The sequence below is a fragment of the Lichenostomus cassidix genome, chromosome 11 (assembly GCF_008360975.1).
Source record: "Lichenostomus cassidix isolate B80296 chromosome 11, HeHo_3.0, whole genome shotgun sequence".
Lineage (NCBI taxonomy): Eukaryota > Metazoa > Chordata > Aves > Passeriformes > Meliphagidae > Lichenostomus > Lichenostomus cassidix.
Genome location: NC_139492.1, coordinates 9,121,085 through 9,147,761, shown reverse-complemented (window position 1 = coordinate 9,147,761; position 26,677 = coordinate 9,121,085). Strand labels below are relative to the sequence as shown.

The following is a 26,677-nucleotide window of genomic DNA, read 5'->3' as shown; positions in this document are numbered from 1 at the left end:
GAAAGGACTGTACACCAAGCTAACATTCCTGTGTCTTGAAACAGCAAATCAATTAATAAAATACAAGTTATAACTTAGATTATTTCGGTCTTCTACACTATATCCTGTGCAGCTCAGAATCTGGTACATTCAGAATAATTGCTGAAGAGTGGGAGTTCTTGCAAAATGAAAATTCAGGCTAATGATAAAATAACCCCCAAATACCAGTATCAGCAAGTAAAAAATAACACACAGGATGAGAACCCCCAAACTTAGAATTGTGAAATGTACACTGGCAGGTCCCTCTTAAAAAGGGCACATGAACAGAAACCCAGATCCAGGGAGAAACATGCTTACACACAAATGTTAGCATGTGACAAATGCAATTGAGAAGCATGACACTTTTTAAAATTAAAATAATGGATATTTTATGCATTTGGCATAATGGAGTGTGGTATTAATACAAGAGAGGTTTACACAGGAAAGTAGGATGGTTTTGTACCTTGAAGAATGCTTAGTGTCAAATCAGACAAGCTAACTGTATCCACTGCTAGTACAGCAGACTTAAATTAGGAAGAGCACAGCTTCTAAATTATAGTGCTGAAGAGGAGAGCAACTGTGACTGTAGTGTGAGCAGGAGATCAGAGCATCTACAAAGGCAGGAAATAACTAATGGAATACTTGAGTCATCCTTTGTACAAGGGATAAGTGTGATGACTGCTTCGGGGAGTATCAAGCCATGAGGAGAACCCACAAAGGGAAATATCTCTTTATTTGGTTGAAAGGAGCATACAGAAACTGCTTGAAAAAATAAAATCCTTGTTTTGTAGCAGTTTCAGCATTACAGGCTGTGACAAACTTGAAAAGACAAACTGTAGGAAATAATCATGCCTATGAAGATATAATAGGTGGTCAGAAGGGTCAAATAGTTGCAAGCAGTCTGCAGACTATCTGTGAAGGTTCATAGTAAGGTGCAATTCCTCTGCAGTGAGAGTGACTAGAAGCTGCTTCCAAATGCAGAAAACAGAAAAAACCATAAAAGTTATTAAGTTAAATGGGAAATGTGACCAACAGGTGACAAGTCAGTTACAATTAGGTAAGTGATCTTAGAAAGTTCTGAGTATTGATGTTGGCAGTTGAGGAACTAGAGATTCTCATGCTCCAAGTCCTTTAACAGAGAGACATTTTGCAGGACCTGTCCCAAGGAGAGGTGTGAGTAAAAAGGTTTCAAAGCAGATATTGACAGTGTCTGAAAGAGTAAGCAACAGCTAACTATCTAATGTGTAACCTGATGTAGGGCCTGGGTAAATGTGACACTGCTGCTGCTCAGCTATTCAGAAAGGTGAAAACAAAAAACTGTCTAGAAACCTCTACAGGAATATCTTGTGATTAAAGAAAATCAGGTGGTGAAAGAAAAAGTGGAAATTAGAGTAAGGAAAAGAATAAAACCTGCACTCATCATACATACAACAGCCTCTCTGTTAACTATTCTCATTTAAAGCTGCCTTGAATTTAAAATGGACAGTTCTATGAAAATCTGCTCAGTAGTGTTAAAAGTAGTCTTGAAAGGGTGAATAAACTAGGAATGTCTGGGGAACAACAGAGAGTAAGAAAATGCTACTCTATAGATCTGTTTTTGTCCCTGATGCCACAAAAGAATTAGATGAATGCCTGTTGTTGGATCCGCTAAAACTCTGCAGCCAGAGAAAGGAATGAGGAGAAAACACCAAGTATAAAAAAATGAGTGGGGGGCACAGAAAAGGTAATGAGAGATACATCCTGGGAAAGAAACCAGGAAATGACCACCAAGTAATCCTGGGCAAGTTCAGCACATCTAGAAGGCATTGCTGCAAGTATAGGTGTTAAGCTTTGGAATCTGCTGTCACAGAACGTTACAGAATTGACAGAATTTTTCACAGACCTTGAAAGACCCCAGGGACAAAAATCCAAATGGGACCATTTGGTGCAAAAGATACTGTCTGTAACTCAGGAATTCCCTGGGAAAAACACATTTTGGAGGCTGGTGGAACACCCTGGGGAAGCATCCTTGTGTTTTGCATACATGTTCTGCTCTTGTCCATTGCAGACCTAGTGGTCTATAATCTGAACTGATTTGCTTGTAGCTCTTCATGGACGTTTTCAGGCAGTGTTTTTCACTTAGAAAAACCTAAAATGCTTGGTAACTGCCTATTAAAGAGATTTGCTTGTCCTGTAGAAAGTACAGATGCTGACTGTAGATTAGCAGCTTCCTGAAAGGGAGAAGAGATTACTTGCATTATTCCCTGACAGGCCTGTAGGTTCAGGGAATAATTTCCTTTTCTTATGTTCTTATATAAAATATATATATATATACTTAGATATACTTCTATTTTCCTTTGTGCTCCATTACAAAATATTTGTCTCTTAGCACAGTAAGAGGGGAAGTTAAATACAGAGCAATCCAGAAGCATGCTGGTATTTGGTTGGCATATGATTAAAAAAGATAATCCCTTTACTTTTGATATTAGAACTTCAAACACCTTAAAAACACTCTTAAGAGAGCTTGTTATTCTAAATTCATAGTTGGTTTTTTTTTAATTTATTCAAAACAGTTGGGAATTTATTATTAGAAGCACCAGCTTTCATGATGAGATGTCATGCTTTATAATACAAGCTTTGTTCTGTTCAAGTCAGTGAACATGGCTCACTTTCTGTAGGTGGGAGTTTCTCTGGAGGGGTTGGTCAGTACTGGAACAGCTGATAAGATCAGCACCCACAGCTCTGGGTGTCACTCACTGCACAAATGGCTGAGCTGTTCAACCTAATTTTAGTTTATCTGAGAACTCTGGCTTGCAAATTGCAAAGTTTGAAGAGCTCGTCCTGACCAGTCTGGCTGTCAGGCACAAGCAGCTGGAGTGTGGCTTTGTCAGCTGTCCAGTGCAAGCCTTCAGTGGCCCAGAGGCAAAGCCCTCAGCCCCAGGGGTAGGGGAGGCCTCAGAGCTTGGGCTGCTTCCACTTGTGCAGTGAGCAGGGGCTGCAAATAGGCACACAGAGCACAGTGGGAAATGAAAACCATGGGAAGAACCCAGTAAAACAGAATAAGTGGGTGCTCTTATTCTGCAGCTTGACAGCAGGTCCAAAAGTCAGAGCTACTTCTACTCTGTTCCCATATTGATGTTAGAATGCTGCTTCATTTTTTCGCAGTTTTTAATTTTGCAGGCTGAATCCTCCATCTGACATATCATGCTTTCGTAATGCAGTGTGTTTTTCCGTTTTCAATGCAGCACAGAGGAGGAAGAACAAACAAAAAAAAATCACAAAAATGTTTACAATGCAATATTGCAATATCACCAGTATTGATCAGGCCAGTCTAATCTGTCTGTAGCAGATTTTTTCCCCACCAAGTTAACTTCTGTTCTGCGCAGTCTATTTTTATAAACTGTTAGTATAAATTTGCCAGCCAGCTTACATTCTAGATAAATACTAAGGGAGGAAAAGGTGAGACTGTTGCAAATAAAGTAACAGCTGAAATTCCGAAATCTGGGAAAACTGCCAAAGAGGTCAATTAAATAGACAGAGAAAAGTTGTTAAAATAACTTCCATTTCACAGCCCAATTAAAAAAAAAAAACAACAAACTAAAAAGCTATGTCACATTTTGATCTGTGTCATATCTGACAACCAAGTGCAGTTTCAAAGTGCAGTTATCAGTGTTGTATGGAGGAATATGCCATGTGTGTAGTGTGTGCACCCCTCTGTCTTTTCATCTGGTTCAGTCATTATTTCAGGATTAGTGACCTGCAGTGTTAGCATAGGAAACATTTTGTAACATTTTTTATGTCATCCACTCTGTTGACTCTGATCATCCAGAATGATTTTAGGTATCAGTAGGTACCAAATAACTATTAAATATTAGCGAGGCCTCTGTAATGATTTAGTAAGACATTTCTGGTTCCTCAGGACCTGAGGGGTGAGCAGAGGTCCAGGCTGTGGGATTGTCAGTCAACACCTGGCACCACAGGTACCAAACAGGCAGGGATTTAACTGGAGGGGACAGTGGACTGAAATTGGCTCTCCAAAGAGACAACAGAAGTGTAAACTACACAACACACTGGCATGAACCTGGCAGACAGAGCACAGAGCACCTGAAAAACATCCTCAAGATCTGTGTCACTGAATTCCAAACAAGCTCTGCAGCCTTCCCCTGCAAACTTGTGCAGGAGGAAGGAAATGGTATCAAAGCAAGGCTTAACAAAGCTATGCATGCTGCTTTTCCAGTGTCTTAGTTGCTAATGGGATGACTTTAAAAAAGTTAAGCAAAAGGGAATATGCAATCTTCCTAGCTATAATTTTAGGACAGAGTAGCTCTTGCAGCCCACAGTCAAAGCTAGGAGAGGTGGGATAAAGTGTTTATTTAAAAGTAAAGAAATGTTCTTTTGTTTGTAAAGCATCAGCAGTAGAGCCTGAGCTTGTCCTTTCTCAGAATTGTTGAAATTTTTTCCTCTTCCAGTTTGTCACATGAAGAACTTGAGTTTTGCTAGACAATATTACAGAAAACCTGTATTTTCACTCAAGAATTACATTTTCAGTTTTAATCACAGACTAGTACATGTTGTGTGCTTGCCACTCAGTGGAAGAAGGTGACATGTCATGCATTCAAATAGTGACCTTTAGATTTCTGATTTAGTCTTTAATACAAAAAAGAAAATACTGTATGATTTCACCTCCAGCCTTGTACATTTCTGTGCAGGATTTTATCTCTTCTTACCAACTACATGATTTACATTTTAAACTGCTTTAATTTATGCCATTCCCCATCAAAAAGACAAGTTCTGATAATGCTGGTATTACATGAATATTATGTGTGCCATGAAAGATTAGAGACTGATCTGAGCTGCTTCCCTCTGCAAGTTCTGCTTTCTTTGAAGCATTTATTTTTACCATCATCTGTACCTCATCTAATCAATGGATAATCTGCTGGAGTTTGCAAGCTCCCCACATTCCATTTGTTGGATACAGAGTTCCAGACAGCTGAAATGGACATTCCTGGAAAGTACAAAATAGGAAGATGTGTTAGTTGAGGGGCCAAGGTCTGTGAAAAAGCACCTTGGCCAGACACAGCAGGAAAAGCATTTTGGCCTTTTCTTGACGCCTGCAAGGTGCTCTGGCACAACACTGATTTACATACTTATTTTTTTAAACGGCACTTGAATACTGATTGGGTTTATAAATTAGCAATTCCTACAAAGTCACTGGGACAAGTGCGCTATTCTCCACTAGAATTCTCTGTTGGAATGAAGACATGGTCCTGCATTTGTCTAAGAAATGGTAGATGTTTCTAATGAAAATCCATGTAAACCAGATGAATCTGGACTCACCACATGCTAAAAGTGTTGCAAAAAAGAAAAAAGAGCACTGAGCTACAAAACAGCTTATAAATAAATCAATGATTATTTAGAACAAAGCAACACAAACTAACCTGTAGCTTTAATTCTCTACATCTACATAATGACTTATGCAGAAGTTTGCCAAATAAAACCCCATGTGACCAGCTATTGTATTCAGTGTAATGTGTTTTAAGGAAAATGCAGTGCCAATGGCTACGTGCTGTTCAGTTAAACTCCTCTGCCTGTGGGAACTACAAAACATTGCAGGGTAGACCAGTTTGTGCTGATGGTGCTTACTGCAGATACAGATCAGCCATGAAAAGTTAAGGGAAGTAACTGCCTAATAATTTCAAAATACTGAACTTCAAAAAGTCATTTTAAATGTTTTTATTGTACCACTCATGAAAGTTTTAGGCAGTACTGAACAGCTGGGATACTGTTCAGCATTGTGCAGTAGATAGAGCTGTTGGAGGCCCTTTGAGCAAGCTAATGAATGCCCTGACAGAAGCTGGTGGAGCACAGTTCTTATAAATGATCATCTATATTTTGTTTAAAAAATAAAAAATCATGGGTTTTTTTTTAGCAGATGTTTACTTATGCATTGTGTTTGCCTAATTAAAATATTTGGGAAAGTGGCCTCCCTACAGTCACACGATTTTCAGTGTAGTAGTGCAGTTCATTGTTGAATGACAGGTTTTTTTGAAGCCAAATAAATTGCAAATCTTGCAATGTGTGAGGCTTTTCCATAGCAATGCTCAGGCAGTGCTATCAACACAAAGAGCAATTTACACTTACCTGTAAATTGATTTTGTTATGCTTCAACCAGACAGGAATGGTTAGTAGGAAGCTAAATCCTGATATGGAAAAGTAAGGAAGCATTAAGAAGGGTGGTGAAGTGCATGAACACTGTTCTGTAAAGTTACCCAGCAGAGAACAAAGTAGCAAAAGCCCAGGTTCCAAATCTGTTAAGATTTTCAATAGAAGCAGCTTATTAACAGAACAAAACACTCTAAACATAAGAATGATCCTTAGTCAACAAAAGGATCCCATTAAATGGCTGTTTATAGAATGTCCAAGCAAACTCATGCCAATGATTAAGGAAAAGCCTCTGTAATTCAGCACATTCAAAGTCTTGCTGAGTAAGAGATACTGTAACTTATTGCCACTCAGTCCTGGAAAACAACAGGACTGACTGCCTCGGTGAAATAATAATTTAGATTTTGGTCATAATCTAATATTGTTCTAAAATTTGTCATTATTATTTAATGTGATATTTTTCATTGCTATGTAGAATGTTATTCAGTTTTCTTTGATAACATTGCCAAGGTCCATTTTTGTAAAACAGGTATTTCTATCACTGCTTTTACACTTAGCCATTAGAATAATAATATTTGTTGTCTTCCAACCTTGATTGTCCTGCAATCAATTATCTAGGATTTAGAGTAAGACTCCAGAATTGTCATTTATTGATAACTCAGGTTAACTTTAATTCGCAGAGGTGTCCCTCACTTTTAAATAGTGCAAGTTTACTAAACTTGGCTGAAGTTGACAGCCATACACACACAAACCAACCTGCGTATTAGTTCATCCTAAGTCTTTATTATAGAAAAATTGACTGGGAAGATGTAGTTAGTGTGGTTTCAGAAATGTAAGTATTCAGAAAACTGACCCATTATAATAGGTATGTAGTATTTTGAAAGAACATTCTGTTAACCCAAATCCAAGTTCTGAGGAAGTTCTGTAAGTAGCTTGAAAGAGCCAGGAGTTGTTAGAGTTATTTGTTGTGCCTGTAACACTCCTGAACAGAATGAGTTCTGTGGGGAAATCTATATTAACGTGACCTGTGCTGTGCCTTTCAGTTACCTGCTTGTCATGAATACTCATGTGGTTATTTTCTTCAAGGGGCTTAGGGAGTCTCCAGCACGGATTATGGCAGGACTCTTTTCCCCCTCCTCGCTTAACTGTTGCTGAAGCCAGGCTCCTCATTCATCTTCTGTTACGTAACAGTATCAAGGCTTAGCACTGAAAGTGTTTATTTTTAAAAGGGTTATACTGATGAGTTCTGCCTTTTGGAAAGCATAAAAACTGTCACTTTTTAATATTTCTTCTTTTTTTATAGTGAATGAGATCATAGGAAGAGATATGTCACAGATCTCAGTGTCACATGGAGCAGTGGCCAGCCAGTCTGCACGTACGTGTCCTGGATCTCTGGAGACAAGAATATCAGATGGAATCCAGTAACGGATAAGCTAACGACTCAACATCCATGAAAACTTCACCATTTCTCTGAATACTTCATCCTCTTCCTCTTTAGACTTACTGTGCTTCCAACTCTGTGGCCTTTATGAACTGGAACAGTGGATCCTTGCAAAGCCCTTTTAGTGGGTTACATTTTTGATGTAGAGACAGAGCATTTTAATTATAGTTCCTCAGATGCTGTAAAGAGACTTCTTAAAATGGACACACAGAATCTACACCTGCTATTTTAACTGTTTTAAAGTTACAAACAAGCTTTGCTTTTTGCATTTAAATAGAATACTTTTATATTGTAAGTGCTTCAGATGTGTGAAGATGTTAGTTTGCTCTTATAATATTCAAAGTCCTGAATGTGGAAAAAGATTTAATGCACATCTTCAGTGTGCTGCTTTCCCTTAGAGGTAGTATAGTTTGTGACTGATGATTTGTAACACCTTTTGGTCATTTTGGAAAGCCTTTAAAGCTTCTATTGTTTAATTTTTTTCTTAATAAGATCTTCCAGTGGCAAATCCTACCTGTCATCTGAAGCCAATGCCACGGAAGCCATTGTGTATATGAATACTGTAGTGTTTTCTTTCTTAGATTCATAGGAAGCAAAGCCAAATGTAGATCTGCACTTGTTTATAAACTGAAAATGTTACTTGATAGGCTGCAAAAAGACCATTCCATCATGAAAGTGTTGGGATAGAAATGACATTCCAAAATTTAACTTTTATAACTTCGTGGATAATCTTCCTGATCTTTATTAGCACAGGCTCCTTCTTGAAATTGTTTTTTTCTTAGAAAGTTACATTTGTAATCAAATTTGAGCAGTAGGATTTTAGATTAAAGAACAGCAACATCAAAGCCATGTTAGATACAGGAGAAAATTTAATATTTGCTGAGGATCTGAATATTCCCATTATCCCTGCAGAATATGGTTTTGAAATCACCAATTCAGTGGCATTCAAGTTTTCAATGCAATAAATCATTTGATCACATCTGTATCTTTTATATGCTGTACACCTGACCATGCCACTTAGAAGTCCTAAGGAAATGACAGTTACAGTTCCTTCAATTCAGGCTGTTTTTAAATGTCAGTTTGCTGAAAAGTAATTTACTGTGAATTAGTGGTTAGGCAGTTTAATGTGCCCATGTTTAATTGTAAAGGTGTGAGCAAGAGCTACCAAAGAACTAACAAGATTCATTGCAGCAGCAGTGAACTGTGCTGTGCCCTGAGGATGCATCTCCCTTATCCACATAACCTGATGAATTTGAAACAATCTGTTTACATGGTTACATAAAAATCTCTGGCCTTTACAATTAGACACCGTGGAGAGGATCCCACACTGCCTGTGGATGCCACACATTTCCCTCCCCCAGGAATCCCTGGTTTACAGAGCTTCCCTCCATGGAACAGACAGGGTACAACAGTCATGGCAAAGGAGGGTCAGCAGTACCTGGAACCTCAAAAAATCCAAGATGTTCATTTTAGTTGCTCATTTGGGTGAGGCGTGACAGTCTAATGAAAATTAAGAGTGAATTGACTCAAAGAATTAGAAAATTGGAAAATATATTTGCATTGGCTCCAGTTCAGACAAGTGCTCCCCATTTTAGCAGTTTAGCACATGGGGAGCACATGCCTTGTTGTGTAGACTTCAAATGGATGAAGTGGTCTGACAGTTGTAACACCTGGGAGAGTAAACACAGCTTCTGCTGATGTTGCATTTTGGCCAACAGTCATGGGGAAAACTTTCCATTGAGCCTTTTGCAGGCAAAACCTTACACCTGAAATCAGTGCTCAAGCAATACTAATTCAGTAGCTGTAATCTCATCTCTGTAACAGCTGAATCATGAACCTTAAAGACCATATATTAAGTGGGTAAAATTGTAATTTTATCATGTACTTCCTTTTAAGAGTGCAGCCTGAGGCTACTAACTTGATGTTTCATAGTTATTTCAGACAACTTAATGCAAGGCCACTGTGTACCTGCTGGGAATCTTAAGCATCCTTTTTTGTGAATGTACTGTTCAGCGGTGCAAATCTTGACATTTGCAGGAAATAATTGGCAGGGCTGGAATCTGAAAAGTGTGATATTGTAATTGTCCCTCAGCAATGGTGCTTTACTCTGTCCTCTACTCATTTATGTTAAAGATCCTAGAAAGGACTCACATGCTCAGAAATGCATCTACTTATGTTTTTAACACCTTCAAAACAAAACAAACCACACAATGCTGTAAACTATGTAATTGTCTTCAGAGTGTGTGCTGGTGGCAAGGCATGTTCCAGTTTTCATTCATGTATTGGGTCTTTTGCATTAACCATTGTTTGTAGGAGAATTCTGACTTAAAAGCTTTTCATACTGTATGGGATTTTTGCTCCTTTATCCTGCTGGTACAGACTCTCCTTGCAAGTTCTCCAAGTAGCTGGAATTCACACTGTACCTAAAATATAGGAGCCCAAACAATCCGGAGTTGCTATGCACTAAATTTTCTGATGCCTTTAAATACCTTGATGCCTGTAGACATAGAAACGCTTTCCTATTTAAAAATGAAATTTAAAAAATATAGCTTTGGATACTAAAGCAGTTTTGTATTTGCCTTGTAAAAGCTTCAATACAAGGGTCTTAATTTTATTTTAGCTTGTGTGATAACGTAGATAAAGACTGTTAATCTTGTATAATTTTAGTGGTATAAAAAGCACACTATCTCTATTGGACTATGCAAATTTAATTAAACAACAGAACCCGGCAACTGTTAATATTTTGTTGGCATCCACTTCCTTGCCCTTAAGTCCTGTCTTCTCCCTGAGTACTTTTCCAAAAATTTTTAATAACTTAGATTATCCTGAAGGAAAGCCTTAATGATGTGGTAGCTTTTCTATAAGGAGGGTCAAAGATCAATGTTTAGGAAAAGAAGATAAAGGGGTAGCATATTAATCCAGGGGGACAGGGGTGAGTTCTGAAATTACCACAAACTAGCAATCTGAATTTCTGTAGTAAAATTTACCTGTTATCAGGGGAACTGCCACCCTTTTTAAACCAAAGAATGAAAATAACAGTTTTGTTCTGATACAAAGTTTTGAAACTCTATTTTTGATACTCATAATGGATGTCATTCCTTGAGGTTCGGAAATCGTTCAAATTGAAGTTTTATATTTAAAAATGTGGGACAATAAAGATTAAGTTCTAGATGTTTACAGAGCCTTGCATTGTAATTTCATGTACATTTTGTATTTTAAACATTTTTGTAAGTTATGATTGCAGTGCTACTTGCAGAAATAAAGGGAAAAACTTGCATTTAGGCTCTTAAATCATAGTGTTCAAATAAATAAAAATAATGCAAATGCATTGTCATTTATTTAAAATGCAGACCCAGATGTAATGGGAAGAAACTCCCTGTTTGCAATGCAGTGGTAACCAGCTGTGCCAGGTTGTAACACAGGAAGTGAGGGACACTGGATATTTCCCCTGGAAGAGTGGTGATTTTGAACAATCTGATAAAGAGTTTGGGGCTCAGATTAGAGCCAGCAACAGTGAACCTCCACCTACATAAGAAGCGATCAGCAGTGCTGGCAGAGTATCAGTCTGCACAATACTGCTGCTCCCTATTTGCAAATGTCATTGTTTCAATTAGAAAATCACAAGATTATTTTGACAAGTTATTCTAGAAATTATTATTCAAGCGACTTCACCATAAACAGTAATTTCCATTCCTGAAAGGATACTGTCATAGGCAAGATGCAGTTAAACTGTTCCTGAAATAAATGTGAAATTCCTACAAAGTCAAAATTATTTGCCAAATCCTGGCTGATCAAGCAGTACTGAGGAATGTGCCATCGGGCAAAGTCAGGCCTTATAATTTGTATCTCATCTCAGTGATCTTGGTGCAGCTGAAAAGGTTTTTATTTCCCTTACAGTTTTGTTACCGGGCCCTTTACTTACCCGTGGAGCCCCACAGTGACATGTGTGAGCGTTCCAAACTGAACACGGAAGCAAAAGCTCTTGCTTTGGCTGCCGAAGCTCACCTGGCCGGGAGAGAAGAGGAGCAGGATGGCAGGGAGAGTAGGGCCAGGGCGGGATTAGCCTCTCCTTTGAGTGCGTGTCCCAGCCCATTACCTTCAGCGGTGCTTTCAGCTATAAATACACCAGAAAGGGGATGTTAAAGTGCCACCAACTGAATGCACAGTAAATATAGCCGAGGTTTAGTAAAAATAGCACCGGCAGTTTGAAAGCTGTTCACATGTTTTCTAGGGTGATTACCCAGGGTATAATTAGCACACACCGACACCAGCAATAAGCCATTGACTGCGTCTGCTTGACTGTCGGTTCAAGTCGCCTTTCAGATGCAAATAGGCTGGAGGCTGATTCGCTCGGACTGATGAGGTGCGAGAGGAGAGGATCTGCAGTCACGCCAGCGCCGGTAAAGCTGAGCACTGAACACATGCGGCTGTTAGTGCAGAGACGAGACTTTATTCTTGGCAGGGTGAAAACCTCGCTTCTACCTTGCAAAAGTCTGTTTTGGTATTTCAGGTAATCAGAGAGAAGGAATGTCCTGTTAAAGTCAATTCTTTAGAAGAATAACCAGAAGTTTGTTCACAAACCCAAAGGAAATGCTGACAGAAATCAAGGCTTTCTAATTCTCATACTGTAGCCAGTATTTCCTTACAATATTCCACAGCATTACTTGTGCTGTCTCCTTCTGCTGCTTGTTTCTGGACTTCTCTCTCTCCTTCCCTAGCCCAAAATACCACTGTGTGCTCTGCATTCACCATGTGCTCCACTGCACTGAGTAAGGTGAGGATTAAGCTGTTTTCTCCATACTTTTTTTCTTTGCCCTTTGGCTTCAATTAATTTACAATAATAGTATTCAGGAACTAGCCACTGCTGTATTGAATGAAGTATTAAGGCCATGGAAAAGAAAAAGTATTTCCAATGTATTGAAATTCATGCTTAGTTTTGCATACAGGCTCCTCTGCTAAAGAAAGTTAACTCTGAACTGTTATTCTGCCTGGTAAAAAGATAATGTTTATCAATCAATCATTCTTAACACCTAAAAAGCATTGTCATTTGCAGATATCGTCTAAGAAATTATTTTACAATAACCTACTGTCACCTTTGTTAACATCTGCTACATGCAAAAGAGAACAGAAGGAAAAAAATAATCAAACTAAGATACAGAAGTAATATAAACAGGATATTTACTTTGCAAAGACCTGGACGCTCCATGAATCTTGTTTTAGAAGAGATTGATCCACTAGAAAAGCCAGGCTATACAAGTTCTCAAGCTGTTTCTGCAAATTCAAAGGTTTTGTTGATTTTTTTAATTACTAGGAACTGAAAGAAAATACTTACCTTTTCCTTACTGTCATTGCTGTGACACCTGCTGGTAAGAGCTGGAAGAATGTTTGTAGTCGGTGCTTGTTCTTTTCTGTAATTTTTGACCAAAGAAAAGCAATGCATCTAAAGAGGACTCAGTATGAAAATCTTGCTTGGGAATGTAGTGCTGGATAATCAGGGGATCACATAAAATAAGTTGTAGGGGAAATGGAACAACTAGTCTTACCAGCTCTTGTGACAATGGAATGATAAATGACTGATGACTTAGAAAGGTCCTTCTTGTAATAAAAAACAGGAAAGTAAGACAAGGAAGCAACCTGCTGGAAATCCTGACAGTTGGGAAGGGCAAATATTTTCTAGAGAATAGGCAATTTTAAAAAACAATAACCACCCTATACATTAACAACTGCAGCATCTCTCAATAAACACCTCTACACATTAGCAACAACAGAGTCTGGTATCAAAGACACAAGTTCCTAAGCCCAACTTCTCCACATACCAGAGGTGCTGGCTGTAACCAGCATCAAGGATTTAGGCTGGCACAGGGTATTTTTTAGGACAAGGTGTGAAATGGCAGGGTTGCCGTCCTAAATTTACTAGAGCTTGGTACAAAAGGTGTGATGGAGTCTCCTCTGCTAAGGTGTGGCAACAAACACACAGAGTAGCTGAGTGTTGTCCTACGTGCATCATACATTTTTTTCTCACTGCAATAAAAGGATCTGTTTGTAAATGTCCCATGAACTCCCTGGTGTATCCACAAGCCAAGCCATTCTTGCAATGTGTTGGAAAAGGACAAGACAAGCTTTTAGCAGTCAGTTTGTCACTGTTTTGAAGTAGGAAATTCTCTAAGTATGATGCAAGAATAGATTTGTCCAGTCTTCTGTCATTTGAACAAGTGCCTCCAGAGCTGCTGCGCAGCCTGTCCAAAGCACTGGTTTTCTATGATTTAATGAATTAAGGTTTATTTTCAAGGTCTGCCATTGTAAGAATTGCATCATAGTAAAGGTGCAACAGCCATTTACAGGTCAGAAACAGCTGCAGTTGACAGCAGGTGTGCAGATTTCCAGTTTAACTGCTGTTGGTTCAACTTCACCCTGTGTGTTTTCTAGGCAGGGTCTCCATGTGGAAAGGTTGCTCATAGGACATTAATCCTCACAGCTGCCTGTCACAGCAGTTCATGCTCAGCTCTGTGCTGTGTGATCAGGTCCTGCTGGAATTGTTTCTGTCTCTAGCTGCACATGCTGTTTTGCCAATACATGCATTTCTGCATTTCCATATTCCCACCATTTCTTCCCTTACCAGGAATAAAAATTTGCTAATAAAATCTTCAACAGAAAGCAAATATGAGAGGTCAAGGAAAACTTTATTCAAGTAACAGCAAATACCACCCTGTGACATTTGCCTGGCTGTAGTCACAGTAGCTGGAGGAGGAGTACAAGCCATCAAGCCAATAGGACAAATAAGGCAATACTGAAACTGAATTAAGTGCTACTATGGGATTATTTTTTTCTAAGGATATGAAAAAAGAAGCTATGCCAAGAATGTCATCATTGCCATCTGACCTCACCACTGACAAAGTTATAATGGAAAAGTTGCACAAACAATGAAGGATAACAAGCAATCCAACACTGGCCAAATCCTGGGCTGAATGACATCGTGGCTTGGAGAGGCACAGCCATACATTTTGTGCCTGTCAGCAGAGTTTGCCGAGAGACTCAAATGCTGCTTGCCTGAGCCTAAAACCCTTTGGAACTAATCCAGCTGCTAAAATGACACTGGAGACCAATAAGGTTTCCTTAGCTAGAAAAAGGAATACGAAACATACAAAGGACAGAGAAAAGGGGGAAAAGAAAACAGATAAACTATTTTGGTTACCGAGCAGGTCTGTCTCCAATTACAGCTTCCACTGCCACAAAAGGGTGACCTCAACTACTTCATAGCAGAAAGCAGGAAAATCTCTCACAAAGTCGTTTTAGATATACTTTTTAGATAGCAGCAAAGCTGCAAAAAAAATCTTTTAGATAAGCAACAGTTAAAAATATCACTGGCTAAGCAGGGCATGTCCTAATGTTAATCGTTCAGGTTTTTTGTGCCCTCCCTCCCAGACCCTCCCCCACCACAGGGACTGTGCCTTCTTGACTTTGTATCATTTTCACATATATAACACTAAGCTCAATATTTTTTCCAACAGCACATGAACTCTTAGCAGGTCAAACACCATCTGGACCAGATGAGTAAAATGGAATTCTATCACTTATAAGAAAAAAAAATCCTGTTTGGTTGTAAGGACACAGCCTACACAGTACAATTCTGAGTGACATTAAACATTGTATTTAAACAGTGACTCAGTCTTTCATATTCAAATTAGAAAAAATTTAGAAAGTAACTAAATGCTGTCTTTACATTCAGCTTGTAAGATTGTTTTCAAGCTACCTGGTGTTTCTTTCATCCAAAATACACTCAAGTAGCTTATGCATCACTGAAGGCCACTTTGCAGACAGTAGAGTGCTGCAGATGGCCCCAGCAAGTAGAATCAGAACTGGCTCCATGCAACATAAAATATCCTCAGGGGTGAAGTTAGAAAAAAATTACATTATTGAGATCCAAGGATCTCACGTGTTCAGCTGTTCTGCAACTGTCCCCAAAGCTCTCAAATTTGTTTTAACAAGCAAGCAACTCCAAACCTTCATCCAGTGTTACTGGCACTGAGCTGCATAGACACCATCGGGATCCTGCTCTCAAGAGCAAAAAGACAGTTTTTAGGATTACTTTTTTTTTTCAGAAGGCAAATTGCAACTTGGGGGTGGAGCCAGCATTGTTACAGTATTTAATTCATGCAGAGATCCTGCAGTTCTAATTCCCCCCAAGAAAAGTCAGGGGTAAGAAGAAAGCTGACAAAGGACAGTTCTCTGGAGTCTCTTTTTCTGGCAAATGAAGTGCGAATGTCACAAAACACACACCTGAATCCAGGTTAGGCTTTATGAGCTCCCCAAAGGCACAGACATTGGGCTGAAAGCAAGAAGTTAATGGCAAACCAGCTTTAGCTTTCTATTTGCAACTGAGAAGGAAGTTTAAGATCACATGCAGTTTGAATTATTTCTCTCCATTTGTGTATTTTGAGTCACTTTATTCTCAGTAGGACTCCCACAAAACAAACATAAGCAAGCAGGAATAGAAGATGAAATCTTACATGCAGAAAGGTCACTGAGGGAAACAGCTTTGGTCAGCCTGCACTAAACCAAACAGGGCTCGTCAGGAGGTTCACAGCCTCTACAGCATCCCTCTGTGCCAAACTCCAGTGAAGTCCCTGCTGCTTCTACTTGTAATTAATGACGGGACTACCCAGAAGAGGGGAATGGCCGGCAGCTAACCAAACTGGACATTCAGTTCTTGAAAATATACCAAGGCTCACACAGGGCAGAACATCACAGCACTAAACAAGCTTTGGTAAAATACACAAAGATGTCTTAGGATGTACTAATAATTCAGTCTCACTGTATCATAGACAGTTTGTGCTGTTATTTTGTTTTAACCCACTATCTATCATGATGTACTTCAAATAAATGCAAAAAAAAATCATGTTGGTTACCAAGAAGAAGACAGCCTCCACTCATCTGGAATGCAGCAAGCATGTAATATTTATAGTAAAAAAAGTCCAGTTTTAAGAAATATCACTGCCAGCTGAAATAAAGGTGAGTTTCAAGTAGGTATTATGTAATTATCCTGGGGTTGTGCAGGCCACTAAGGTAAATGTTTTCTTAAGCAATCATCATTTGAATTCCGAGTTATTTTCTACTATGTCCCACAGAGATAACATAAAATCTCTGTTAAGTACTGTGATCTCCAGTTCCCAGAACTCAATATATGCTTTGGTGGACATTTCAGGTCACATTTAGAAAGCATTTTTAGAGTTACTGGTTACAAAGTGCACCTTTTAGTCCCCGTCTTTGCAAACATATTGATCGTGAGCTGTTCCATCACCGATCTTTCCCATAACTCAAACTTTCAATAATTCACAGTTTTAGCAGCGATTTCCCTCCCTACCCCCAGAAAAGACTATCTAAAGGCAGCCCCAAACCAAAGGAAATTTAAGGTGCATTGCTTCTTGCCCCCTCCACGCTACTTAGTGAGTCCACATCAGATTCCACTTGGGAGGAGAAGGACCAATTTCCATTTAGGATCAGGTGGGTTTGGGTGCTGCACTCACACCCAGCCCTCCCTGTACACCCAGAGGGAGAAAACATGTGGGGAGGGGGCAGGACAGAGCTATTCAAGGGCTTTTCTTATCTGCACCTCACATCTGCAATGGCAGCAATGCCCCCTGCCAGCTCTTGGTTATCTCACTCCATTCTGCTGCTATTATTTCATATTTATGGTCCTCCTTTCCAGCTCCAGAATTCTGCTGTTATGAAAAGATACTCAGGTTCACCTAATGCCTTATTTATGCCCCAACATCACATTCACTTAACTAACAGATGGTGGTTGATGAGCCCTAGAAATTTTTAGCCCATGCTTCTAGTTTTATTAATTTAAAAGTAATGAATAATTTATATATAAACAATTAATCTGATGTCCCTCTCTTGTTCCAACAGCAGTAGAGAAGCATCCAAACCACATAAAACAATTGCTTCCAACACCAGCTGTGCACAACTCCCCAGAATGTCTTCCATCTGCCCCTGCCACAAAAGGTACTACCTGACAGACAGTATTGCCCACCTGGTGGTTTCCACAAAACAGATGCAAAACTAAAGAAAAGGACACATGAAGGTGTATTTAAGAAAGGCAGCATTAATTCACACAGAACAGATTCCTGCTATCCCACACCAGATGTCTCAATTAAGTGAGAAGAAAAAAAATAGAACAACCCTCTATCGACTTACTTTCTAAAAAGGAGTGCAGAATTTTGCACAGAAAAATGTCCTTTGTAAGAAAGGAGATCCCTGGCAAAAGAGGCTGGATTCACAGGCATGGCCAGGTAGGACTGCTGATCCAGTGAAGGCTTTCAGGCAGAGGAGCCATTTTGGAAGTAAAGAAATGTGTCCTTCAGCAAATAGGTGTTCCTGCTATAGTAGGGTTAAGAGGAAATCTTTGTTGTTTGCTCAGTGTTGGGAACATTTAAATTATTTTCTCTTTTTTGTCTGCATAATTAAGGCTGGCCTTGGTTGGCCTTCCAGCAACTACTGCAGCCACTGCAGTGGCTTCACACAGCTGGAGCAATGTTTACAAGGGTTGCAGAGCCGAGCTGTTCTCAGAACAGGCTGGGTGGGCTGGGAACAGGAGGCACAGAGTGTGCTCACCCTGCACAGCAGAGCTGTCTGCTCACCAGCATCGACACTGAGCTCTGCTCCCTGCTCCCCTTAAAAGCCAAACCATCCACCTCACTTTGTCAGCCACCCCTTGATACTTCCTATAAATACCTTCCCATCAGCCTGTCCTCCCAGAAATGTCCATTAAATTACTTTTACAGCAGTGCAGAAAGGATTATTTATAAAGCTCCACCTTAGCAATCTTTTAGGGAATGCTGCAATATGATAAATGCAAAGGCATTTCTGAAAGAGAGGAATGCTTTCCCATCATGAAGTATTATCAAGAGAACATTATCTTCAATACTTTAATAGAGTTGAGACAAAAGGCTGTATGTGTGGTTTGATTATTGGTCTGAAGTGAACTGCATTTACTGTGTTCACAAAAAATTACTTAAAAGATCCCAACTTTCTTTTTGCTTCAGAGTGAAAGTCTGAACAATGTATGTGAGGGGGAGGGGGTGAGTTAAAAAGAAATCACAAGTTGCTGATCTTATTCACTGTTGAGATACTATGTGGAAAACAAAGATAATTTTAGACTAAATATTAACATGATTCAAATGTACTCACATGTGGCCAAAACCAGATGAGCTCATTCCACAAACAAAATCTATACTTGGGGCATATCAGAGCAAACCGGGGCCATTGCTCTGGGCAGATTGCTGGCCCAGCCTGTGTGTGCAATCCATGCAGGGAGAGGTTCAAGGGAACTCCAGAGCAGATAATGCCCCTGTGCAGAGCTTACAGAGCTTACAGAGTACAGACAAAATCCAGTGTGAGTCCTGCATGTGGAACACAGCCTGGGCCATGCCACAAAGGTGCTCTGGAAGCACAATCTGAGCAGCTGCTCATGAGCATCACAAGGCAGGACAAAAGCTTTCCTTTCACACATATTATTGTGACATCCTTACTATAAATTGCCACTTTGTTTTCATATTTAAAAACCCTGAAAGCCTGCCATGCTTTACTCCTTTTAGCACTACAGAGCTACCACAGTGACAGGTAGCAGTCTGGATTGTTTTCCATATTACTGATGTTTAGTTATTTGCAAACCTCACCATTGGTGGAGAAGTGAAGTTGAGTTTCAGATCTTAGGTTTTGTTTGCCATTCATGAAAAGCATTTTGTTGTAAATCTATCGAGTTCGGAGTGATTGATCAAGAAGGGCAGCAAACATGAGAGGTTTTTATGTAATTTCTAAAGCACAACAGCAGAACCCATTTAGGAGAGAAGAGAGAGTAACTGGTGTCCTCTCCACCATCTCCCAGTGAAGGGGATTGTCACAGCAGTTACCATTCTGCACAGCTGCTCTCTCACACACTATCTTAACAGAGATCTGCAAAGCACTGCATGTTCAAAAGGTACTTAAAACCAAAGGTACTGAAAAACTAATCCCTTGGGTTTTGGTGTTCCACTGTTGATTTAGGGAACTAACGATGGAGTGTTTGTAATACGAAAATTCAAAAAACACCCTATGGTTTATGTGGGTAAAAAATAAAAATGAATTATAAACCACAGAATCTTATTTTTCCTGGGTACACTGAACAATAGAGAAAACCATTCAAGTGGGGGTGGGGATGGCAGTGGTTTTGAGCATTCAGGAAAAAATGCAAGTTCTCTTACACAAAGAGTTTGCAGAGTTCAGTTTTGAGTGGCATAGTCTGCTGAAGTAGTATTTTTTCCCTGTATACTTCTCAAATTTTATATCTAAAGCAAATATGAAACTCAGTATTTCTGAAATCAATAGCAATACATAGGAATGAGAAGAATTTCTGAAGAGACATGCTGTGCTTGCTAAATAGAATTCAAAAGTTACTCTAATTCTATAAGAGCTCCTCTGAAGAATTTCTGACTCAAATGCCAGAGTTACAAATTCAAGAGTTCCAAGAGCCAGGGGTGTCTGCTTCTTTACCAGCTCCATAATTACTACTCAAGTTATGTGCTTTTTACAGTGACATCAACACAAATATTGCATGTCCCCCCTTGCCGAGCCTTGTTTAAAAGGATGAAAATTGAGGTGCTGGCATAGGAAAAATTGTTCCTTGGCTCTTCCTTCTGATTTCAAATCCAATTTCCTATTCTGCATCTAGAGGCTAAACCCTCATTTATGCTCAATGACAGACATGCAATGAACAAACTTCAATTGTATCCAGCAACACCCCCTTTCCCCCAGTTTGGTTTATCCTAATTGTCTCAAAAAATTCTAGAGTCTATAACTTATAATCAGTTGTGACTACAGTTCATGAGCCCAGCAACACGAGCAGAGCTGTGCTGGAAAATGCATTCCTGCTTGTGCAGCATCCTGATGGAGCTGCACTCGGTGCTGAGCCAGCAGTTCTGGAGCTGCCCAGCCCAAAGCTGGTTTAGTGCCATCTACAATGCTCTTTGACTGATTTTTCTGTTTCTGGCTTCCCAGAGTTACCCCAAGAGCAGTCTGCCAGCAGTGCTGTCCTTTGCCTCCAGCTCATCCCAGCCCAGCAGCAGTGTGGGCTGCTGCTGCCTCCTCAGCACATTTGCAACCTGCTTTTCCTGTTCAAAACAGGGCAGAAAATCATCCCATCTCCTAAACCCTTACAAGAGTCATTACAAACCCTCTGAAAACCACAGTATCCAACGCTGAACTTGCCCTGTGACTGGAAGATCTTTAGGCCACTTCAGCAGTCCCTACACTGCAGCAGCACTGTGCTGTTTTCTCTGAGTAGCTGTATCTGAAAAGGAACCACTGGTGGAACTTGGGGCAAGAGAACAGAATAAAAAAAACCCAACAATGTACAAACCCAAAATATTGCCTTTGCTGCATTCTCGATTTCCCCCGTTGCTAGCACACTCTCTGGGATGGATCATCAGTGTCTAGGCCCATGGCCTTACAATTTTCTTTCTTCCCCAAATCATCTCCAAAACAGTCCTCATAAGCTCAAAATTTGGAATCCTTTCTTTTCTTTACTTCTTACAAGGTAAGATCAGGTCACCTAAAAAAAAAACCACTGACATGCTGTTATCAGTCACCAATATCTTTTAGCTGAGAAAAAAGATTAGAGACAGCAGAAGTCACATTTAATTGAAAATACGGAAGCTGCCATTCTCAAAAGCCTTCTCCTCCTCACAAGCAAGACAAATGGCCCATTACTGTCATGAGCACTACCAGGTATAACTCCAATTCTAAATGCTCATGAATTGCAGTTCATTATCCAATCTGTGCTCTAGATCCCATCATGGATATGATGCACTGGACTTCTGATAAAACACTTCAGAACAATTTAAAATATTCTAAAATTTAAAAGGTAAACACCGCACACAAAATACATAGCATTGTAAGCAATCGGATAGTTTGTATTCCCAGGCATAGATTGCTTGTTAGTAAAAACTAAGAAAAATTGATTGTTTTGCTAAGTTTTTGCATTGCTTTTCAAAACAAACAAACAAAGCAAAACAAAAAAAACACCAAACCAAACAAAAAAATCCCACCCCAAAACCAAAAAAAGTCTTGACCTTTTCAAGGATATTTTAATTTAATGCTATTACTACAATAAATATTCAATGTAGCTTGTGTGCACTGTCACAGTAAAGTTCACAGTTGCACAAGGACTGCTTTGCATCAAACAAAAGAAAGACACACCTAATCCAATGGGAATGAGTCCCACATTTTCAGAGCATGTTTAACTAAGAATTCCTTGGGCTAAGTTGTAGTGACAAATGTTCCACTCCAGATAAGGCTCAGACGGTCCTTTCCTCACTTAACCTCTCATGCCCCGAGCAGAGATGAGGAAGCACCTGCTCCTTGCCAACTCCACTCCTGACCGTGCAGTTCCACCGCACCTTTGCATTTCTCCCACAGCTGCCTGCTATCCCTGCTGAAAGCAGTCCCAGAGAGATCCCCAACACTGAATTAGCTCAGAAAGCAGCAGGAAAAGATCTTGTTCTTCCTGGCAAATCCACAAGTTTTTATTCAATGCAGCAAAGAAAACTAAATTGTAATGCTATTCTGTTGCATACAACAGAGATTTTTCCAACAAACCACCTAGAATTTTTTGGAGCTTCTGGCAGAAAATTCCTGTCAGACTCCCCCTCCCCAAAATACTTCATTTTTCTCTCCTCTGTTGTTGTTTTGTTCTTTCCTTCCACCTTTCACCTGTTCTTGTGGATAGTGTTGAAGAGAAATATAACAATATTTCCTTCATTTTCTTCTTGCATATTTTAAAATATTATTATTTTAAATGTACCCAGAGTAAAGATTTGAATATTTTTGCACATGTATACAAATTTTAAAAGTTACGTTTGCATGAAACTCAAACATCTTAAGTTATTTTTAAAAGGAATATTCACACACAAGTAATCCATAGCAGTAGCATATTAACTTTTCCCCTAACTCCAGCAAGCGAAAAATCAAGTGCTGATAATGGGGAATGATTAAAACCAAATAATAACAACAAAAAAACCTTTCAAAAGTTACATGTTGTAACAGCCAAGCTGGAAGGTAGGGACCAGTACAGGAGATTGGTATAAACCAGAACAATTGCATGTTCATCAGGTCTATTGTAAAAGCTTCTTTTCCCAAATGAAAAGCAACACAACATATTCTTCTTATTTTCACTTATTGCTCAATGAGAGAAGAATGTCTTAGAAGGTCTAGGAGCAGTAGAAGACCCTGTTTAATATTCCCAGACTTCAAAGCAATAGAAATTTACAAAGACAATTCCTGTGTTAGAGGGTTAAGTGTTGTGGGTGAGAGTGTTTGTTCATTTTTTAAATAGTGGAACTATTGATAACACAACCCTCCACATGTCCTCAGTCACTGCTAATTTCACAGAATTTTCTCTTGAAAAAGTTAGGTAGTCTCAAAATATGGGGGTACTGGAGCAACTCAAGATCTAATACTAAACATTAAAAACCTCTCCCCATTTTTACACTTCTTTCTAACCCATCTAAACACTATAGTGTGAGTGATTAACATGCACAGGATCCTCTACAAGGAGAATTCCCAAAGACTCTCAGTTTATGGTGCCCAACACAACCAAAGAAAGGACCTGAGAGATGAGGATTAAAACCAACAAGAACAACAAACTTACTCTCTGCCAACAGTAGTTTACAACCCCCAGCAGTGAGGAGCTGAACAAACAGCCTGAGAAAGCCACCACCTCTTTGAGAGGAGCCCTGCCAATATCGAGGCCATTTTACCACACACGGAAACCAGGAGCCAACCACAAGGCCAAGAGCAACTAAATCAATCAGCAGAGCAAAACCACCACCCTGGGCTCTGCCAGCTGGGTGCAGAGAGCCATCACAACCAAAGGCTGGCCCAGCTGAGGCTGCAATCCTGTTTGCTGCTACCAGATTTAATCGAGTGTAAAGCCTTGACATAATGTTGCTGGATTATGGTTTTCTTTCTCAGAGCCAGAAGACTTTATAAAGAGACATTTTGTTTTCATATTTGGCCTAACACAGTATGTTGACATTGGGGTGACAATTAAAGCACTCCTTTTGTCCAGTCATTGCCACTGGACTTCTAGCAAACAATTTATGGATTACTTTTTGTAGGGCAGTTTGTAGAAGTTTATTTTTTCTGACTAAACACAGTCAGATACAACTGTGATTTTCACAGCTTGAAGTCAATTTGTACATTTCAAAGCATTTGTACATTTCAAGCGTATCAAATATCAATGAACACGTAGAAAACATTTAGAATGGAGACAAAGAGTGAAAGAAATCAGGAACAAAATTGAAAAAAAGAAAATAAGAAGAAAAAAAAGAGGAAAAAAACAACGAAAAATTAACACAAGAAACTTAAGTCAATAATTTTATGGGCAGCAGAATGACCTCCGATTTTAAGGCTAAGAGGCCCCAGAGAGCTCCCGGATTTTGAAGCTCTTGCTGCAGTTGGTCACAAGGAACTCCCGGCTCCAAACCACTTGTGTTTCACGCCCTTTCCTTGCCAACTCCGATGGAAAGGGGACATCTACTGGCAGCAAAAGACATTCCCTCAAAGACAAAGCTAACAAATCGACAAAAATAGAGCAGTACCTTGTAATGTTTACAGACAGGAAGGCGCTTTATTTAAACTCTACTTTTATCAGCAAACACACAGAAAGCGACGAACAACTGCTTTTTTTTTAAAATAGAAGTAATGCATTTAAAGTAAAATGAATATAATAACACCAGCACTAGAAGAAATGGCAATTAGCAACTCTAAATTAACATGCTGTCATCTTTATTTGAATATTTGCATTTCAACTGCATATCCAGCTAAACAATACAGTAGCTCTCACCTGATTTTATAAAAAGAAAAAAAAAAGGAAAAAAAATCAGGTTTCTGGTTTAGTTTGGATTTTCTTTTTAAAAAATTTTACAACAAGTAGATCTAGAAAAGCAAAATTTTTAATTGAGTACAGGCAAACCTTGGCACATCATTTTCTGCTTTAGACTATTTCAAGTTATCCTTAGATACAATTGGCTTTTAGAAGACACTCTTAGTGGTAGACTCAAAATATATTATGACAGACTTTGTCAAATGCAGTTCTATATAAGACAGAACCCAACAGGTTAAACTGCCAGCCTCGCAGTTCATTTTAACTGACTGAAATAAAATAAGCACTATTTCAAAAATGAAGGTGCTGGAAAGGTTTTTTTTCTTTAAAAAATGAGGAATTGAATTTCACTAGCAAAATATTTGTTGAAAATAATAAACAAACAACCAAAACTTATAAACCTGTCTTGGGCCAGTGTGCTCTGCAAATAATCAGGAACACCTGATCTGGATGCACAGCTGCAACTATTGAAACAGAGAACGGTAATTTCAAACTCTTCAGTCTTATTTCACCTTAAACAAAAGTAATAAGAATAAACTATCTTCACTCTAAGCTAGGCAGGAACATCCCATGTGATGGGCCAACACAGAAATAATTTCTAAGTAAAATAATCAGTATCAAGAGCACGGGAGCAGAAATGACTACATGAAGCAGCTCTAAAGCAGCACTATCAGAAGTGTGAAACCAGGAGAAATACAAACAATGGTAATTCTGTTCCTCAGTTATACAACATAGCAATGCAAAAGCAGGCAGGGGGTTTGCTGATTGTGAGCATAGAAGATTCTCATTTTGAGAATCAAGTTTTGGGGCTGAGTGTGAGGATCTTTTCTTTAACAACAGTAAAACTCAAATCACGGCTCTTGGCCAAACTTCACTTCTTCTTTGGTGAAACAGTTAAAGCTGGATGCTTTTTAAATTTTTCTGTTAAACTACATGCATGTAAAGACAGCAATTCTTCTGATAAGGCTTTGCAATACAGCATAGCCTAAAACTTCAATCACAAGGAGTAAATGCATTCATCAAAGAGTAAAAAGTACTCAGGCCTTACCGCGCGTTCCCAGCCTTCTCCAGCGATGGAAGCCATCATCCCAACTGTGCTGCAAGGGTTTATCTCCCGTTTGTGAAGGAGAGCTCTTGCACTTGGCCAGCCCAGCAGCTGTAAAGCGTTTGCAGCACAATCCCAGGTGAGCAGCGCCAAAGGGACACGTTGTGGCTCCTGCTGCTGCACAGGTGAGGCTGAGGGTCACTGTGAGCACCGCTGAGCTCCCGGCTGTTCCCTCCTCACCTGAGGCTCGGCACAGCCCCGGCCCGGGACAGCAAACTCCTGAGGCCGAGTGCGGCCCAGCCCAGCCCACCCCGCCCCTCTGCCCCTGGAGCGAGAACAGAGCCGCTCCGGCACAGCCGTGCCGCTTCTCCCGAGCTCAAGCGAACAAAGGGGCGGCTGGCCCGGCAGGACTGTCCCCTGACGGCACGGGTTACCCACAGCGCCCAGGCCGCGGCTGCCATCCCTCACGGGCACTCCACGGAACGCCAGGAGTTGATGATCAGTGTGTGTCCTTCCCTACTCGGAATATTCTGTGATCCTAACAGGCCTGCCCCATCCACCGCCCTGGGCCAGCAGCACTTTGTTTTTTACCGTTTTAGACAAGACCCCACAGTGTTCAGTAGGAGCAATAAAGTTCAAGTTCAGAGCAGATGCAGCCCCAGAGTCAGAGGACTCTGCTTTACCCAAAATGCTGTCACTGCCCTCGCAGCCATTTTACACAGACAACTGCTAACAATTATATGCTGCTCCCACGTCCCACAGATTAGGTCTCACACATTAAACACACAGCCTGAAACGTTCAAGTTCACTTTCTAGAGCTGGTTTCCACCATCTCATGCTAGACAGGGATTAAAAAGTAGTCAGGGACAGACAGGTAGGTACAGGATTGCAGTGTGTGGTGTGGGCATGGGACTGCACTCGAGCAGAACTGTGATTATTGTCAACCAAGCCATAAAGGTGTTAAATGAGCAGCTGCAGTGTTCACATCCAAATCATGGCTGATGAGACTGAGGTTCTCCATCCCAGCCCTGCCTCAGCTTGCCAAGGAAGCAGAAAACCACAAGTTCCATATGGGATTTTTAGGAGGAAAAATAAGAATGTTTCAACAGCC

At 39.9% G+C, this 26,677-nt stretch overlaps 1 protein-coding gene and 2 long non-coding RNA genes across 5 annotated transcripts in view; 2 read left to right on the top strand and 1 right to left on the bottom strand.

Annotated features, from left to right (window-relative positions):
• NFATC3 (nuclear factor of activated T cells 3) overlaps positions 1 to 10,924 on the top strand; it is a 64,670-nt gene extending 53,746 nt beyond the window's left edge. For both annotated transcript variants that reach the window (XM_085071824.1, XM_085071823.1), the window contains one exon: positions 7,463 to 10,924. In XM_085071824.1, the coding sequence (XP_084927950.1) occupies positions 7,463 to 7,584 (122 nt within the window). In that variant the 3' untranslated portion in view covers positions 7,585 to 10,924. The remainder of the gene's footprint in view (positions 1 to 7,462) is intronic.
• LOC146432271 (uncharacterized) lies at positions 782 to 26,677 on the bottom strand. 2 transcript variants are annotated; one of them, XR_014854518.1, is made up of 3 exons: positions 25,570 to 26,677; positions 4,910 to 5,002; positions 782 to 2,228 (listed from the first exon to the last, which is right to left on the bottom strand). It is a non-coding gene; the product is annotated as an uncharacterized LOC146432271 (long non-coding RNA). The 2 variants fall into 2 exon arrangements; XR_014854517.1 differs by lacking the exon at positions 25,570 to 26,677 and adding an exon at positions 6,139 to 6,419.
• Positions 16,871 to 21,093, top strand: LOC146432272 (uncharacterized). The gene is made up of 3 exons (XR_014854408.1): positions 16,871 to 17,101; positions 17,510 to 17,605; positions 20,636 to 21,093. It is a non-coding gene; the product is annotated as an uncharacterized LOC146432272 (long non-coding RNA).